The 20379-nt window shown below is 41.9% G+C and overlaps 1 protein-coding gene across 1 annotated transcript in view; it reads left to right on the plus strand.

The window, feature by feature from the left end:
- The window catches only part of LOC117512720 (collagen alpha-1(XXI) chain-like), a 292990-nt gene that overhangs the window by 207046 nt on the left and 65565 nt on the right, over window positions 1-20379 (plus strand). The window contains exon 23 of the mRNA XM_034172906.1: window positions 3031-3084. Within this exon, the coding sequence (XP_034028797.1) occupies window positions 3031-3084 (54 nt within the window). The remainder of the gene's footprint in view (window positions 1-3030; window positions 3085-20379) is intronic.

A 20379-nucleotide genomic window follows, 5' to 3' on the forward strand; every position in this document is an offset into this window, starting at 1 on the left:
GGAAGTCACGTGACTGACTAGCGGCGTGCCGCACGGCGGCCATTACTAAGGGCGGAGAGAGACCTTGAGCCAGTTAAACAGAAGTGAAATGAGAGGAAAAAAGGCAGCCAGTGCTTCACCATCAACTGCACGAACTACAAAAACAAATTCTCCAATACTAAAATGAACTGTACAATAGCCTTAATGTAATTATGTAAAACAAATGTCTATTTTAAAGTCGTTATGTCACAATTTAATATCGATATACTGAGAATACGAGGGCTGTCAATAAAGTTACGGTCCTTTTTATTTTTTTCAAAAACTATATGGATTTCATTCATATGTTTTTACGTCAGACATGCTTGAACCCTCGTGCGCATGCGTGACTTTTTCCACGCCTGTCGGTGACGTCATTCGCCTGTGAGCACTCCTTGTGGGAGGAGTCGTCCAGCCCCTCGTCGGAATTCCTTTGTCTGAGAAGTTGCTGAGAGACTGGCGCGTTGTTTGATCAAAATTTTTTCTAAACCTGTGAGACACATCGAAGTGGACACGGTTCGAAAAATTAAGCTGGTTTTCAGTGAAAATTTTAAACGGCTGATGAGAGATTTTGAGGTGATTCTGTCGCTTTAAGGACTTTTCACGGTGCGAGACGTCGCGCAGCGCTCTCAGGCAGCGTCGTCAGCCTGTTTCAAGCTTAAAACCTCCACATTTCAGGCTCTATTGATCCAGGACGTCGTGAGAGAACAGAGAAGTTTCAGAAGAAGTCGGTTTCAGCATTTTATCCGGATATTCCACTGTTAAAGGAGATTTTTTTAATGAAAGATGTGCGGACGGATCCGCGCGTCGGGACGCAGCCGCCGCGACGCTCCGCCACAGGAAAAACACCTCTGTTGAAAGCCTTAAGGACAAGTTGGAACATGTCCTGCCTGTTAAACAATTTCTCATATACTCACTCCACTGAAAGCCATCAAAAGCCGCCTGGATTTTACAAATGGTTATCAACACGGAGGTGTTTTTCCTGTGCCGCCGCACCACGTCGGCTGCGTCCCGACGCGCGGATCCGTCCGCACGTCTTTCATTAAAAAAATCTCCATTAACAGTGGAATATCCGGATAAAATGCTGAAACCGACTTCTTCTGAAACTTCTCTGTTCTCTCACGACGTCCTGGATCAATAGAGCCTGAAATGTGGAGGTTTTCAGCTTGAACAGGCTGATGACGCCGCCTGAGAGCGCTGCGCGACGTCTCGCACCGTGAAAAGTCCTTAAAGCGACAGAATCGCCTCAAAATCTCTCATCAGCCGTTAAAATTTTCACTGAAAACCAGCTTAATTTTTCGAACCGTGTTCACTTCGATGTGTCTCACAGGTTTAGAAAAAATTTTGATCAAACAACGCGCCAGTCTCTCAGCAACTTCCCAGACAAAGGAATTCCGACGAGGGGCTGGACGACTCCTCCCACAAGGAGTGCTCACAGGCGAATGACGTCACCGACAGGCGTGGAAAAACTCACGCATGCGCACGAGGGTTCAAGCATGTCTGACGTAAAAACATATGAATGAAATCCATATAGTTTTTGAAAGAAATAAAAAGGACCGTAACTTTATTGACAGCCCTCGTATAACTCAACACCATAAGTTCTTTTCATTAAGCTGCGTTCACATGCATACAAATATGGAAACAAAAATGTTATATATATACATATATATATATATATATATATATATATAGTTGTAAAAACAAGTTACGGAGGCAGTGACATCACATCTACATCTCATTCAACCACGGCCATGATAAGTGATGGTGCAGTCATGACACATAACTTTAATTATTGCTTGCCTGGATGGTGTGAGCAGCTATGAAAAGATGATGCTCCTACCATGATGTTGTTCACCTCTGATGATAGGATTCTTGTGGCTGATCCTTCAGTTAGCTGGGAATCTCAGTGAGACTGTAAAGGTGGTGACATAGTTGAGTGGGATCTTGTAGAATGACTGAAATTCTTCCATTGATGGGATTGCAGTAACTATGCCAGTATTACATTGCTCTCAGAGATGGTTAAGGTACTTACAAGCATCATTTTCCATCCATCTGGTTGCTGGTCAACTACCAACCGCACCTAAGGTACAAACATGAGTTTCAACAGGACTTATTTGCAGCTTGTGTTGATGTTTGAAAAACTTTTGTTAATCTTGCTGCTTTATGGGACATCCTGAGAATTCATGGGATACCTGTGAAGTTGCTGAGGATTCTAGCTGGCCTATACACAGATACTCTAAGTGCTTTGTAAAGTGGAAACATAGTCTCTTATCTGCCACCAGTGAATCATGCGGTCCATCAAGGATGCGTTTTGACTGAGTGCTGGATAAGGTTGTGGAGTCCTTAGACGTGAGTGCTTTTGTTGCTGAGGAAAGGTTCACCAACCTTAATTTCACACCTGATGCTGTGATCTTTGTAGAATCAGCGGCTAATTTCAGCACAAAAGTCAGTGTTTGGGTTTACAATATTACTGGATCAAGTGTAAGATCTAGGTTGTCAGTGACTTCCTGCACTTTGACAATGTGGACATCCCTGTCATGGTGAGAACTGGCAGGACCTAAATCTGGTGTATTACCTGCCTTTTGAGAGAGGATAGAACATTTTCCTGAGCTTAATCCAGCATGCAGGCGCCTCATTGTTGACTGTCTCGGTGACTGGGCAATGCCAAGGTGATACTCACTTGACACGTGGCTGCACATGAATGATAACAACTCTTGGGAAGGACTGCTGGCCTGCCTGGATGTTTTCCAGCAGGACCTCAGGATAGTTCTTGGAGGTGATGGATGTAGCAACGTTCAACTGGAGCAGCACACGCACACTCTTGCAATCCCGCTTGGAGATTTTCTACAGCTGACCCAATTGTGTGCTGGTCTTTGTGACTGTTAAAATGGAGCCATGAAACACATCTTTAGGATTAATATTAGATATCAGAACAAACAAATAATAACAACAAAAACATTACTGTAGGCTTTCACACGTATTGTTAAACTAATGTGGAGATTGTGTTTTACTTAGGGGAGGTGTGGAGACCCCGGGTTCACTGGTCCTCCTGGTGTGTCAGGCATAAAGGTGAGTGAAGTAACAGCTGAATTAATTGTTTTCACCACTCCCTTAAGTAGCACTTCATTTTTGTGCAAATATTTCAGTTTTTATGTACTTATTGATTTATTGATACATAATACATTCATGTAGATCAGTGTTGGTCAGTGTCTGTCAAAAATGGTTGAAGATTTCAGATTTGCTTTTGTTCATGTATAACTATAACAATGCTCTTAAAATCATGAAGTTAATATAATTCCCGGGTTGATTCCAGTACAACACAGTAATGAATTCACAGCAGCACTTTTCAGACAAGTTTTACTAAGTGCTTCATAACATTGACAGAAGAGCCATTCAGCATAAATATTCACTTTCACTTCATATTCACTTTCAGTAAAAATACGAATAAAAACAAAATAAAAACTCAAAGTATGAATAATTAGAGTTACAAAAATGTTAGGATAAAATAACATGGTAGTTGTTTACAAATTATAAGAAACAGAGAATAACTATGTGATAAGAGTAGATTTAAAAGACTGAACAGAACATAACTGTTTGTTGTCAGCTGTCAGGCTGTTCCAAAGGAAAACAACAGAAAGCCCTAAACCCTGCCATCTTCATTCTTACCTTTGGGACACAAAGGAAATTTGTAGAGTGGGAATGCAGAGCATGGGCAGGTACATATGGCTCCACAGATTCTGTGAGATAACAGGGCATGCTACCATGTGGTATTTTGTAAATTAACAACAGAAACTTAAAATCTGGTCAAACATGAACAGGAAGCCATTGCCAGTGCATGAGAAAAGTGTAGGATGATGATGAATATCTACAGTCTGTTTGAAACTCTAGGAGCTGCATTCTGAACCTGTAGAAGACCTGGTGATGGTGTGTGTAAGACCAGAAAACATTACATTGCGGGTACACAGGCAAGAACCAGTGACTCTGCATCAGTCATGCACAGGACAGGCTGATTCTTGCACTATTACCCTGTCTGAAATGACAATGTTATTCTTAACTTCCCTATCTGGAGTATCACAGCTATCCAGCATGTCGGCAGGTGTGGACATGATAAGAGCACACTGCTTCATTCATGTCATTCATGACTGTACGTCTGTGACCATGGGTCATCTACAGAGGAATAGATGGTTCATACTTGTATTGTCCACTTGATTAGCAGGATTCAATAAATTGTGGTGTTTTTTGTGTGGTTTTAATTTTTTTCTTCACAGCAGAGGTGCGATGTGATACAACACGTGCCAGCTGTTCGCAACTGTCTTCATGCACGCTTGTGCGCATGCACGAAAGCAGGTGGAATGTTTCATGGTTCCCCATTTCATTCTTGGTTCGCAGATTTTCTTCCGGTTTCTGCGTCTTTTGTGTTATGTGTGAAGGGCCCTTATGCCTTCCTGACACAACTCCAGTTTTACCTGGAGAAACACACAGTAAAATCCACACTTGCTGATTTTGACACTATCTCGCTTAGGCAATATGCTGTCACAAATTGTGGTTCTCTTTTTAATCCATTGCCAACAAAATTTGTTAAGAATATGTGGTCTTCACTTGAATCCACTTTGTTGAAAATTATTAATCTGTTACTTTCAACCAATTCTGTTCTACCATATTTCAAAATCAATAGTGATTAAATCTATTCTCAAAAAAAATAATTTGGATACTGGCAAATACTGTCAAATGTACCCTTTGGGTCTAAATTTCCTGAAAGGGTAGTTTCATCACAGCTTTTGGACAATCTTGTTGTTAATGACCTCACACTCACTCATCTTCAACCACTCAATCCAGGTGAGGGTCATGGGGGGCTGAAGCCTATCCCAGCAGTCACAGAGCGTGAGGTGGGGTACACCCTGAACAGTACGCCAATCTGTTGCAGGGCCACATATAGACAAACAAACACATTCACACCCGCATACACACCTATAGACAACTTAAAGTTTCCAATCCACCTAACCTGTGTGTCTTTGGATGTGGGCGGAAGCTGGAGCACACGGAGAGGACCTACGCAAACACAGAGAGAACATGCAAACTCCACACAGAAAGGCCACAGGTGGGAATCAAACGCATAACCTTCTCGCTGTGAGGCAACAGTGCTAACCACTAATCCACTGTGCTGCCCTTGTTAATGAGCTTTTTGAGTAAATTTCCTATAAATTAGGGGGTTCTACAGGGTTCTTTACTGGGCCTTTGCTGTTTTCTCTTTATATAGCACCCCTTGGACAGATATTGTAATGTTTTGTAATTGCTTTTCACTGTTATGATGATGTTACCAGATTTACATGCTGATCAGTGCTAATAATATCTCTCAGATGGGACCTTGGAGGATTGTTGGGTGTCAGTGAAAAAATAGTCATCTTGTAATTTCCTACTTTTGACTTCAAAAAAGCTGTAAATGATGGTCATTGGTCGTGCGAGGCACTGATGTAACTTTGAGCACTGTCACCGAGACTGGACATAGTACAACATAATAATACAGTAAAATACAATTTAAGGTTGATCTTTTGTCCAACACTGTCCTTTGATGTACACATTAGAGAGGTTACACAGAATGCTCTTTTCCACCTACGTAATACGACAAAGATGCACTCTATCTAATCTGTGAATGGCAGATGCAGAGACATTGATCTATGCCTTTGTTTTGTCTAGAATTAACTTTTGTAATGTTCCGTTTTCTGGTTAGCCACATACAAATGTTCAGGGGTTTTAAATGGTTCAGAACACTTTGGCCAGAGTTTTAACTGGAAGAAGAAAGTTTGATTATATTACTCCAGTCTTGGTCTTCCTTTACTGCCTTCCTGTTCATGCAAGATCTGACTAAGTTACTGTGACAAACGTAATTTTATTTATTTTTTTGACATGGTTTGGTCTTCATATTTGGCTGTCTACTTACACCTTATATACCTGCATTCTTGAGGCAAAAGACAACTATGTGATCTGAAGGTGAAGAAGAATTCAGCTGGTCACAGAACCTTTTCTCATCATGCAGCTTTTTGTGGAACACCTTGCCCATTGAGATAAGGCAGCCTGATTCTGTGGACTCATTTAAGTCCAGGTTAAAAAAGTTTCTCAAGCATACAGCTGATGTGGACTTAATTATGTTACACTTTTAAAGCATTTGTGCATCCATCCGCTGTTGTTGGACCTTGCTTTTGTGAGATACATTCAATCAATCAATTTTATTTATATAGCGCCAAATCACAACAAACAGTTGCCCCAAGGCGCTTTATATTGTAAGGCAAGGCCATACAATAATTACGTAAAAACCCCAACGGTCAAAACGACCCCCTGTGAGCAAGCACTTGGCGACAGTGGGAAGGAAAAACTCCCTTTTAACAGGAAGAAACCTCCAGCAGTACCAGGCTCAGGGAGGGGCAGCCTTCTGCTAGGACTGGTTGGGGCTGTTACATTGGGGTAACTTGTGTTGTAATTTGGCACTATATAAATAAACTTGATGTATTGACGTATAAATGAAACAAAGTATCAACTCCTCCAGACCTGGGAAACTTTTTCAGTCAATTTTCATTTTGTCTATGTCCATCCATTTCCACCAAGTTTCTTTCAGTTCAGTACTTTACACTGTAAAAAAAGATTAGTTGAGAATACTTAAAATTTGCAGGCAACAGTCTGCACTAAGACTTTTATGTTTTACCGATGATGAACTATATATTAAGTCAACTATGAAAACACTGTTGTCCCAATTATAAATTCTTAGTTAGGCGAGTGATCCATTATTTTCAATTCCTCATTCTACCAACATAGCTTTCTCTTTTTGCTGAACAGTGACATTCACAGCACTACAAAAAGGTAATTGAGGTCGTCACAATTTATCATGTAACTACACATGCCTTTCTTCATTGTTCCACACCATTATAAAACTTCAATAATGAAATATACAATGAACTTTTTTCTTCCAAACTTTATTTCAATTACCAAAATCAGAACTTTCATACAGAGCACACACCCCCTTTTCAATCTATGTGAAGTCTTTTCAAACATGAACAAACATGGGGTTCCATTTCTTGAAATAAAAACATTTAAACTTTTAAATAAAACTTTGCCATCTTCATGGTTTCTTAGGCCAAGCTACATCACAACAAGTGCATTTCTTAACTGAGGTATCTTGGCATTCTCACCAAGCTGTTCTTAAAATGGTAAGTAAAAAAGCGATAATGTAGAAAGTATTATTACACGAAAAAAAAAAGACAATGTTGAACCTCCATGGCCCAAGTGAGGAGGTTAAAACTATTAAAAACAAAGTTAAAACGTGCAAATGCAAACATGCTGCCCACATAATCACTCTAAAATAAAACTTGTACACCATCCTTATTTTTTCCAAACATACACAACAACATTATGGGCTATTGAAAGGAACCTGATCTAACTAGAACACTCAGTTCACCATACAACCTGCTATTCACTCTTTAAGTCTTACAGATTAAGTTTATTTTTCAGAGATAGCACACGCTGTGTGCATTTTGGACCCATTTCCATGAAAATATTTTGTAAAGTATCAAAGGTATACTTCAGAGCCTTTGGGTAGGAAATATTGAGAGTGTAAAGCAGGCCATAAAGGTATGCCAGAGCAGTTGGAGTGTCTGGGATATCTTGCAAAACAATTCTCTCTTCAAGGATTACCGCAATGTTTTGCACTCGTGTAGATCTTCCCGGACCACAATTTCGTGAACATAAAGAATGCCCACAGCCACGCCCCGGAGAGCCACATCATCTGCATCAGTCTCCTGAGGAAAACAAAGCATAAAAGTCTTAGAGCTCATATCGACTTTGCAAATCTGTCTAGTTCTGCCCCTCGCCTCCAGTACTGTCTCAACAGTCATGATTGACAGCAACCTCATTGTGAGGTTTGCTGATGACCCAACAGTGGCCCGCTCTCTTCAGATGGAGATCTACACCCCGCCCCTTGCTGCTTCAGCTGATCAAGGACAGCTTCTTCAGCACTCCTGTTTTGAACGGTTGCCCTCAGGAAGGCGCCACAGGTGCATCAAAATAAGGAGAAACAGATACACTAACACCTGCACTGACTACACATATGCATTCCACTGAATAAGTACGCTCCAAAAAATAAAGGGAACACCAAAACAGCACAACTCCAACTCAGTCATATTTCTGTGATGCCAGCCTGTCCAATTAGGAAGCAACATTCATTGTGAATCCATTTTGCCTACTGTTGTGGGTAGAAATTAAAAGGTAATAAACAAAATGTGCCCCAAAAATAAAGTTATTCCGCAGGTGTTGTCCACAGACAATTTCTGTTTTTTCTCATCCTTTCTAGCTGATTTTTGGTCACGTGCATTTTGACGGTTCCACAACCCTGTAGGTACCACGAGGCGGTGTCTATAACCCACTGAATTTGCTCAGGTAGTGCTACTTATCCAAGATGGCACATCAATGTGCGCTGTGGGAAGAAGGTTTGCTGTGCACCCACCACGGGGACATGGAGGAGGCCATAGGACGGTTTACAACCCAGGGGCGGGATTGCCATCTCCTTCCTTGTGCCAGGTGGCACTGCCATAGCCCTGCCAAACGAGCTTTACAGGCCACTAATGTGTATGTTGATGCTCAAATGGTCAGAAACTGACTTCATGAGGAGGGTATGAGGGCCTGATATCCACTCGTGGGGCCTATGCTTACAGAGTGGCACTGCAGAAAGCGATTTGCATAAACCAGAGAACGTCAAAATTTGCTTACTTGCCATTGGCGCCCTGTGTGCTTCACAAATGATGTTTCAGGCAGCATAACATTCTCCATGGCATCTTCAGGCTTTGCCATGTCTGTCACATGTGTTCAGTGTGAGCCTGCTCTCATCAGCGAAGAGCACAGGGCACCAATGGTGAATGTGCCCATCTTGATGTTCTCTGGTATACGCAAATCGCTCCCTACAGTGCCACTCTGTAAGCGTAGGACCCACTTGTGAACATCAGACCCTCATACCCTCAAGAAGTCTGTTTCTGACCATTTGAGCAGAAACATGCACATTATCGCCTGCAAAGCTCATTTCGCAGAGCTCTGGCAGTGCTCTTCCTGTGGCACCTGGCACAAGGAAGGAGATGGCGATCCTGCTGCTGGGTTGTAAACCATCCTACGGCCTCCTCTACATCCCCTGGTGTACTGGCACAAATTTCAAAATTTCAAATTTATTAATTTATATAGCGCCAATTCATGACAAAATCGTCTCAAGGCGCTTCACAACATAAAAAAACAATTAAAAATTTAAAACACAATAAAAACAACCATAAAAGAAAGACAGCAGTAAAAGAATACAAGATTAAAACCACATCATAACACTAATGATAAAACAGGGAAAATAAATGAGTCTTTAAACGTGATTTAAAGGTCTCCACAGTGTCCGACTGCCGAATGTGTGCCGGCAGATCGTTCCACAGAGCTGGGGCACGATAGGAAAAAGCTCTGTGACCGGCAGACTTTTTATTCACCCTGGGAACACACAGAAGTCCTGCACCCTGAGAACGCAGGGCCCGAGCTGGTACATAGGGGCTTATCAAGTCAGCCAGATAGGGAGGTGCAAGTCCATGAACAATTTTATAAACTAAAATCAGTACTTTAAAATCCACTCTTGCAGAAACAGGAAGCCAGTGCAGGGACGCCAAGATTGGTGTAATGTGGTCAAACTTTCTGCTCCGTGTCAAAAGTCTGGCAGCAGCATTCTGAACCAATTGAAGACCCCTGATCCTGGACTGCGGTAAGCCAGAGAATAGAGCATTACAATAGTCCAATCTAGAAGAGACAAACGCATGAATCAAAGTCTCAGCATCAGCCATAGACAGAATAGGACGAATCCTCGCTATATTTCGCAAATGGAAGAAGGCAGTCCTTGTAATGTCTCTAATGTGGAGATCAAAGGACAACGCAGGATCAAAAATTACTCCAAGGTTCCTCACTTTATCCGTATGATGTATAACACACGGACCTAAGCTAAATGCTAGCTGATCAAATTGATGCCGATATCTCGCTGGACCAAAAACCATAACTTCAGTCTTATCAGAATTTAAAAGTAGGAAGTTACTAGACATCCAACTTCTTACTGATGCAAGACAATCTTCCAAGGATTTTATGTGAGTAAGATTACCAGCAGTTATTGGCATATACAATTGAGTGTCATCAGCATAGCAATGAAAGGGAATCCCAAAACGCCGCAATATATTCCCGAGGGGTGCTACATAAAGAGAAAAAAGCAAGGGGCCCAAAACGGATCCCTGAGGCAGTGATTCTCAACCGGGGTGCTGCGGCACCCTAGGGTGCCGTGATCGATCGTCAGGGGTGCCGTGGGCAATTATCAAATATCACCATTATCGGGTGTATGTGCTGTAATAGTGTGGCAGATGGTGTAATGCTCTTTTATTCCAGTAGATGGCAGCAAAGCACGCAGTAGCGCTGAGCCGTGTGCCGACAAGGAGGTGTGATCGCCATTTTAATTCCGGGCAAGTTAGTGATTTGTGTGCATAGAAGTTCACTTAGTCTCGTCAAGAAACAGGTGGAATATGCCGGAAAGCTGCGCATGTTGGCAAAGTCACAAACGGAGGAACAAGGGAGACAATATTTCCTTCCATAAGTAAGTGGTTTTAGTTATCGTTGTCACTTTGTCTGTGATATCTGGATGATAAACAGCTGTATGTCTCCTGCCGTACCTGTGTCGCCCGATGACACGGATCATTAATTTCACTTATGTCTAGTTGATATTTTCCACTGCTAGACCAATGTCTAGTTAAAATTCTTGTCGTTAGTGACTAAAAATTGTTCGACAAGACTGGGGAGTTTTTTTTTTTTTTTTTGCACCTTAAAATAATGAGATTAATGACCCGCGCTGTGCTGCCACACACACAGAGATGTGCACACACACACCGCTGACTTCATGAATGAAACTCGGTCAATAAAGGATAATTATGTAAAAATATAATATATATAAATATATTGTAATGGTTTTAGGAGCCGCGCTGCATTGAACAGCAGCAGCAGCTCAACCGAGCAGCGCAGCTTATCAGCGCAGATCCGTGTAACTTTCAACACTAATATTTGTGAATGTGTGTGTGTCAGAGTAAGTTTAATACTTTCCTGACATAATTTAATGTAATTTAATTTTACTGGCTCGATATCCAGGACAAAATGGCATTTTAACACGTATTTTGCGAGCATTTTTCTGTGTGTGTTCAGTCACGAATCTCCATTGAAAATGCATTAACATCCGGGTACTTCATCAATATTTTGCCCGGTTAGGAGACGTCATGTCGCTGTCCATGAAGGGACGTTTTCGTTTAGTGTGCAGCATTGGGATTGCGCTCTCTAGTTCTTATATACAGCTCCATGACTATAGTATACAATGTTACGTTATATCTGTACCGCACGTGTTGCTAACGCACCGTGTAGAGACAGTCGAGTTAGTGGTGCATGACATGTGACAGTGGTGTGCCGCAGGATTTTGTAAATATAAAAAGGGTGCCGCGGCTCAAAAAAGGTTGAAAATCACTGCCCTGAGGAACCCCAAACTTCATGTCTCTACGATTGGAGGAGGTTCCATTACACAATACACAGTAGGAACGACTGGACAGGTACGACGTCAACCATGCAAGAGCAGTTTCCAGTAATCCCAAAGTGATTCTCCAGCCTATTGAGTAGAATATGGTAACCACAGTGTCAAATGCAGCACTAAGATCCAGCAGCACCAGGACCGTAGTGATATCCGAGTCCATTGCTCGCAAAAGGTCATTCACTACTTTAGTAAGTGCTGTCTCTGTGGAGTGAAATTTTCTAAAAGCAGACTGCAGTGGCTCAAAAAGATTATTCTCAGTGAGGTAGTCCACGAGCTGTCGCGAGACCACTTTTTCCAGGATTTTAAAACAAAATGACAGATTTGATATCGGTCTATAATTCTTCAATACACTAGGGTCGAGATTAGATTTTTTAAGTAATGGCTTGATCACTGCAGACTTAAAACACTTAGGAACAGATCCAGAAGTTAATGAGAGATTTATAATTTCCAGCACAGTTGGTCCAAGAATGGGCCACAGGTCCTTAAACAGTTTTGTTGGTATAGGATCAATTAAACAGGTTGTGCTTTTAGTAGACGTCGCGAGCTTCGTCAGTGCGCCTAGCGAGATACCATCAAAATCTGTAAATCTGGATACCACCTCAGTGGGCGCATCCACCTCCACAGCAGTATGCAGTGGTTGGGCCAAAGCCTGCTGAGATATACTCAACCTAATATCCTCAATTTTCTTCTCGAAGTAATCCAAGAAGTCCTGTGCTGAGAAAGGAGAGTGAATAACAGTTGGCTGTCCATGAATAAGAAGTGCTACAGTTTCAAACAAAACTTGGAAATTATGCTTATTTTAGTAATCAAATCAGAATATAGGCACGCTTTGTAGCCCAGTAGTGCCTGCTTAATCCAAGACAGCATCTCGCCATGCAAGATGGAACACCTCTAACTTAGAACTACGCCATTTCCGTTCAAAACCTCGAGCCTTCTGCCTAAGGTCACGCAGGTAACCATTAAACCAAGGTGAGTATGCCTTGGGAAGGCGCGTCCTCAAAAGAGGAGGCGCAACCTTGTCTAGTGTGGCCTTGAGCGCTGAGTTCAAGCCATCTGCAAGACTGTCTACTGATTGAATATTCTCTAACCCCGAGGCCAAAATTTCAGGCAGTCTGACTTCGAGTTCTATCATAACTGAAGGAGTAATGCATCGCCGCAAAGAAAGACAAGGCTTTCGATCCACTAGGCACGGCAACATAAATGCACACCTAACAAATGAGTGGTCAGAGATCACTGAGGCAAGAGGCAAAATGTCAATGTTTGTGACAGCAAGGCCACGTGTGAGTACCAGATCAAGGGTATTTCCACTAGTATGTGTTGAATCCTGAATACATTGCTGGAATCCCAGCTCATCCACAAGTTCCATAAATGACTTGCAAAGGGGATCAGAGGGCTTATTTATGTGAATATTAAAATCACCAATAATCAAAATGTTGTCCACACTAGCTGACAGGCTAGAGATGAATGCACCAAATTCATCTAAAAATTCAGAATATGGGCCAGGAGGCCTATAAACAGTGACAACATGGCATGACTGATTTCCATACGTCTGACCCTGACAATATGTAGCATCATGGGCAGAGCGGAGAGTCAGATGCTCAAACGAATTATATTTATGCCCCCCGACAGTCAAGAAGGTAAACTTGGATTTATAGATAAAAGCAACACCCCCGCCTTGCTTCGCACAACGAGACATGTGACTGAATGTGTACCCTGGTGGGCAGGCCTCATTCAGAGGAAGAACAGCTGTGGGTTTGAGCCAGGTTTCACATAACCCAATCATGTCCAAATGATGATCCATAATTAGATCGTTAATCAACAGGGATTTTGAGGACAAAGATCTGATGTTAATAAGACCCAAAACTGAAGACTTCTGTCGGTTTGACAGACTGACATCTTTGAATAGGCCTGAGTATCTTAAAATCCACTCCACGTTTTCCATCCAGCGCCCAGAGAGTGTCAGGAACCGCTGTCGTCACATCAGGACTACAATTCCCAGAAGCTGTAGCGCTCTGATGACGTGGGTGCCGAGCACCGATGCGCTCAGCTGACCAGATGACCGGCACAGATGACTCAGTTCGATGGAACACAAACTTTCTCCGGGAGCCTCTGTGGACACAGCAACGTCGGCGGAACAAGCCAAGCTCTCTGATAGCGAGAATGTCCCGAGGGACATTATTGTTGTTCAAGCTTCGTAGCTCAGCTGCAGAGTAGCTTAGCATCACGCCAGCCGAGGGAGTGAAATGCGGCGTCGTACAGCGCAAAGCAGGCAATAAACAATCAAAGAGAACTAAAAATGCACAATGAAGGACCAAAAACCACGTTAAGTACATATCCAAAATAAAAATTACACTCAAGCCACTAAAAACCGAATTATACACGAGAAAACTGGAGAAAATCAGACGAGCGGCGAACACACAACGCCAGCAACCCTTTGCTCAATACTTTGTTGAGTAACCTACGCTACCCTTGACTTGTCACTACCCAATGACGTTCATTTGTTTGTCCAATCCTTTCTGACATGTCAGCCATTCTAATGGTGTTACGGTTTGTTTACATTTTATAAAATAAACGTCTCAACACAATTCAAAGATAATCCCAAAAGTTACTGCTGTATTGTAAGGCGTCTGCTAATATTGCACAACTTAGGATGACATTTGGAGTATGTTAAAGATATTTTTTTTTAAAAACTGCAAACAAGCCATGGCCCCATTAGAATGGCCAAGATGTCAGAAAGGATTGAACAGACATGTACGTCTGCACTGAACAGCAAGTTGCTTTCAGTGTGCATGTGTATACATGTGTCATAATACCATATCAGTTTTAAAAAGCGGTGATTTTTGTTTGATACTAATGAGTACTTACAAGGAATTGTTTGAAGAGTTCCATAGGTTCCTCGCGGAGAAATACTGGAAGTCCTTGAAGAGCAGCATCTTTGCGGTGCCTGAGGATGTCACAGGTCTATCCAAAAGAAAAACAAGAAAGACAAACATAGGGAGTTGAGAGTTCATAAACTTCCTAATAGTAAAAGTCAAATTTATTTGACTTTTCTACTGCCAAAAATTAAAGACCTTTTTAAGCAAATAAGATAAGTGTGTGATTTATTTTTTTTATTACCCAGTTTGAACAGTGTTGCAAAAGGTATACACTATATTACCAAAAGTACTCGCTAACCTGCCTTGACTCACATGAACTTAACTGCCATCCCATTCCTAACCCATAGGGTTCAATATGATATCGGTCCACCTTTTGCAGCTATTACAGCTTCAGCTCATCTGGGAAGGCTGTCCACAAGTTTGATGAGTGTGTTTATAGGAATTTTTAACCATTCTTCCAAAAGCGCATTGGTGAGGTCACACACTGATGTTGGTCGAGAAGGCCTGGCTCTCAGTCTCTGCTCTAATTCATCCCAAAGGTGTTCTATTGGATTCAGGTTAGGACTCTGTGCAGGCCAGTCAAGTTCATCCATACCATACTCTGTCATCATGGACCTTGCTTTGTGCACAGTCATGTTGGAAGAGGAAGGGACGCGCTCCGAACTGTTCCAAAAACATTGGGAGCATGGAATTGTCCAAATGATACCAAAACATTTTGGACAATTCCATGCTCCCAACGTTTTGGGAACAGTTTGGAGCGCATCCCTTCCTCTTACAACATGACTGTGCACCAGTGCACAAAGCAAGGTCCACAAAGACATGGATGACAGAGTATGGTATGGATGAACTTGACTGGCCTGCACAGAGTCCTAACCTGAACCCAATAGAACACCTTTGGGATGAATTAGCGCAGAGACTGAGAGCCAGGCCTTCTCGACCAACATCAGTGTGTGACCTCACCAATGCGCTTTTGGAAGAATGGTCAAAAATTCCTATAAACACACTCCTCAAACTTGTGGACAGCCTTCCCAGATGAGTTGAAGCTGTAAAAGCTGCAAAAGGTGGACCGATATCATACTGAACCCTATGGGTTATGAATGGGATGGCAGTTAAGTTCATGCGAGTCAAGGCAGGTTAGCGAATACTTTTGGTAATATAGTGTATTTCAACCATAACATACCTCATCATCAAGCTTTGCCATCACATCATCCATAGCCTTCCCAAAGGCTGCTTTTCGTGCATGGTACAGACGAAGTAGTGTGGGAGTGTACTTGTCCACTACAGCTCTGAATGTTGCCAATAGCATCTTGTTTGTGATGCGATAAAACTCTGCATCAATCTGTCAAATACAAAAATCAAGCATACAAAGGTATGAGTTAAACACAATGGAAGGGTTCTCAGGAAACATACCTGTTAAGAGACGTCTACAGAAGTTACAGAAAAGACAAAATGTGTAAATTCTTACCTGCTGTCTGAAAAACAAAGCAGGCCATCTGTCCTGCACTTCAGTCACCATCGGCTGATCATCAACAACCTCCCTTCTCCTCAGGGAAAAGGTCATTTCCATGGTTTCCCTAATGAACTTCTCATCTATTTTGGCCATCTTTGTTGCTTCCACCAAGAGCTTTCTGTGCTGTTCAAGTGAGAAATCATCCTGCTGATTCGGATGTTCAGGAAAATGGTTAATCTCACCACGCTTGGCCTTCTTCAGTGTGTATGCTGCAGTGCCTCTATCTGCCTTTCTTTTGCAATTAAGAGAAACTTCACTGCAGCCAGCCAGCCACAGCTTTGCTCTGAAGTTGTTGAACTTGTTCCTGATACTGCCAAGCCACCCATCATAACCATTGCCATCGACCTCTCTGAGACATGGGTATTTGGTAATCAATGCAAATGCAATGGATGCAAGTTCGTGAGGCTGAGGATAAGCTTTTATATCAAAAGCAGCATGGGCAATTTTGTCAATAATGTCTGTCTTAATGTCTCTTGTAACATCAATGCCTTTATTTGTCTTCTCATATGCCTCATTGCCTTTTCTTAACTTCAGCTCAACATCAAGGGACAGAGCGGGGATAGGGAATGGAGAGGGCCACTCTGACGCACTCTGTAAATTTGTTGAGGCGGCGGATGAGGGGCCTTTGGAGGAGCTTAAGCTTGCAGTGTCGAGTGACGAGATATATCCAAGGGATCTTGATAAGCTGAATGCCCTGTCCACTTAATGTGTAGAATTGCACGATCAGGCGGAAGTTCTGATATATGTGACAATCGCAGCGGGCATTTGGAATTCAGGGTCCTCAAATTGTAACTGGAAATCCCCCTGAAGTTGTAGTTTTTCTTTTATCACATCCATGAGCGCATCCACCGACTCTGGCGCTCGTGGAAGTTGGACACGTCTTGCTTCATCAGCAGATATTATTACTCTAAGCAACAGTGCCTATGAAACAGAAAACACTCAGCTTCAGGAAGATACATTATACACAATACAAACATTCATGAAATTGGAATTATGAGATTAGTTTTGGAATAACGTTTTAAGACTCACCATTATCCCTATAACAGTGTGTCCTCAGTGTCACCCAGAGCCTTCCCCCAACAAGGTAAGCTGCCAAGGATAGTAATTATTCAATTCATTGATGTCAACAACAGTGATTTCACCATAGACATTGTCCTCTACTTGAAAAGACCTATAATGCTCAAAGTACCAGGTGATAAGCTTCTTTGACAGGAATAATACTTTGTCACCATGGACAGTGATGTTCAAAATTTTGAAAAAGTCTGGCTGGCCATGGCAATGCCCCGCTGTGACAATCATGCCTTGGGAATATTCTGTTCCAAACAGTTCGAGTTTACGAGTAATAGATACAGTGTCAACATGTGGTAACTTTCTTAACACCGCAGACCTCTGTGCACTGTCCAAAGTTCCCACCTGAACAGCTACCACTTTGTCAATGTACAAGTCAGACTTGAAGAGGCTTTGTCCACACAAATTGTAAGCCATTAACTGCTGATGCTTAGTAGCTACAGAAAGCAGTACATTTTTTGTGTTATGCACATCACGAGCAACTGTCTTGAAGACACTATGCTTTGACTCGAACCTCATGGTCCATAGTTCCACTAATGGACCATAACAACGTATGAGGTGTGGATAGTGTTCAAATATGATGCTTTGGTTTAAGACAAAATCAGGAAATGTGGCTCTGAGTAGTAAGCGATGATCTGATAACTTGGTTGCCAGAAAGCTTAATGTTTCCTCTGTGAATTTGTCAGAAACAACTATCTGAACGATCTCCTTCAAGTCCATTAATATCTCCCATGATGGTTCATTCTCTGGGACAAGTCCACCAACCATGAGAGGAAGCAGTCACAGCAGCGCCCAGTTTTCATGACCATTGCCCCCTATAGACCTCTTTGAAAGGGCTGATTTAGCAATGATCTTCGGCTTGTTGACTTTATCTGAGTATTTATATGGGAATGATCTGATACTGTGGTTAAGTCTGTCCAATGTGAAAAAACCTTTGGAAATCAAATCTGATAGGCACAATGCTAACTCGACTGGAACAATGCCTTCAAAAGTGTCGTGCAAGACATCAGGGGGGAACCCCTTCACAGGATGAAAGGAAGTGCTTACTCAACACACACTCTCGTTTAACGCCATTTACACTCTGAAGAGCTTCGTTTTGCTTAAGCTCCTCCACAAACTCATTATGCTGCTCAACAGTTCTTAAAACAAAAATCACCTGGTTTGACAGTTGCTATTTCCCTGTGACTCACCAAACAAAAACGACAAAACTTATCAACAGTAAAACTTTCCTGGAATCCTGCTAAACTGTGCGCTCCAAGATTATCTGCACAGACACAGAACAGCTTCACCTTTACAGACTTCTCTAATTTCTCCACAAAGATCCCATGTTGACCAACCAGCTTTAGATCCTGTATCAGGGGCTCTAAAAAACTCTCATACCCAAACTTCTTGACATCAATTCTTTTTCCTAAAGCTCCCAAATGAATCGACGTCAACCCTGCCCTGAACTTTGCTGGTAAATTTAGGATGACCCAATATACTCCAACTATTTTGTGGATCTTTCATGATGTACCCAAAGGGTTGCACAATTTAAATTCATCAATGTACAGGGCTATACTGATTTCTGTGTCTTCACTTAGGGAAACACCACGATGTCTAAAGTACTGGCCATCCTGGAAAGTCCTGTAAATACCAGGCAAGTGGTCTTGACTGAGAACTAATGCACCTGAATAATCAGAGCGTCTCAATACGTTTTCAAGGACCAAAGTCAGTGGTACATAAACAAAGGTGTTTCTACTATCTTGTCTGTAACGATATTCTACTGCCTCAATCAAAGGAAAATTTTGTGCAAAATACTGGTTTCTTCTGTAGTCAGTAGATAGGCAGCCCTTTTCAGAAATTGTCGACAGCAAGGGATTGGATGCAAAAACAGAATCAACTATCTCCTGAACAAGAGTGCTCTCTGATGTAAGATGGTGTTTTGCAAGAACCTCTGAAACTAACTGAAAAGCACTAGATTTTGAGCATATGAATATATCATGTAATCCCTCAATTATTGCTTGAACTGCACTCCATGAGACATGTAAGACAGTTTGCATACACAGAAAAAGACTTGCAATTTTGTGCTCAATTGTTGTACACTCCAAATTATCAGTGGCATGTTCCTCCAATGCATTACTCGACTCTTGTTGAATGAAAGTTGAGGCAGCACTTTCAGCTACAGTTACAGCACAAGGCTGAATGATCGTTCTAAAGTCATTTGTATTATATTGCTTATGTTTCCTGCTTTTATGTGAGCTGAATGTTTTGTACAAGTTTGTTTGAAAGTCACAGCCAAAAAAGGGTATTGAACAGTTTCCTGAATTCTAAGATGATTTCCCAGGTGTTTAAAAAAAAATCCCTTTCAGTGCATATTTCTTGAAACTCACAACATTCACATTTGAAGGTGAAATTAGACTGATCTCAAATAAGTGCACCTGTGCGATGATATCTTGACAGGTGTGATCTTAAGGCTCCTCGAGTTTTAAACACACAAGCACAGTTGGGATGAACACACGGCCAATGGTGGGGTCTCCTGTGGTGAAGCTGGTGGTGTCTGACAAGACTGTCCTGGTCTGAAGAGAAACCGCAGTACTTGCATAACATGGAGATTTGTAGTTCTTATCTGAAACATAATCAGAATATTCAAAATAAGTTTGGTATCCATAAGAAAAAGGCCTTGTGCAAGGAACCCCATAGTATACCAAAATTAATTGCATTACAGTTAAGACTACTATCTAATAAGCTAGCTCTGTGATATGCACACATTAGAAATCATGACGATGTATGGATAAAACCAATAGACAAATGTGGGCAATACAGCTTTACAGACGCGCTACTATCCATAGAACAGCTAAAAAAAAAGAAGCATAGACTGCAACAACATGAACATCAACTTTGTGTCGTTTACATGTTAGCTTTCCTAGTTAATGATACTGATAGTGCTAGACGGACAGACAGCATGGCACTGAAACACTGCACTCAGGTAAAGCCGTGGTCACAACCCGCCGTACTTGCAGTCTACTTGCAAAAACGTGGGCTAAATTTGGAGATCCGTACGTCGTAAGTACTTCCTCAGTACAAATTTAGGAGCACGCAGACACGCCATGGAGGTTTTAGTGCATGCAGAACTTTTGCTGCGGTCAGGCTGCGGATTCACCAACAGTACAGATGACGCACGTTGTGAGTACTGCCTCAGTATGGATTCAAAGCAGCACATTTTCATTCAATTACTATTGAATTAACCAAATCCATACGGAGGCAGTAGGCTACTCACCACATACTATGGAATTCAACTGTAGGTATCAGATCTTGAAGAT

This window comes from Thalassophryne amazonica, chromosome 1 (genome assembly GCF_902500255.1).
Source record: "Thalassophryne amazonica chromosome 1, fThaAma1.1, whole genome shotgun sequence".
Classification (NCBI taxonomy): domain Eukaryota; kingdom Metazoa; phylum Chordata; class Actinopteri; order Batrachoidiformes; family Batrachoididae; genus Thalassophryne; species Thalassophryne amazonica.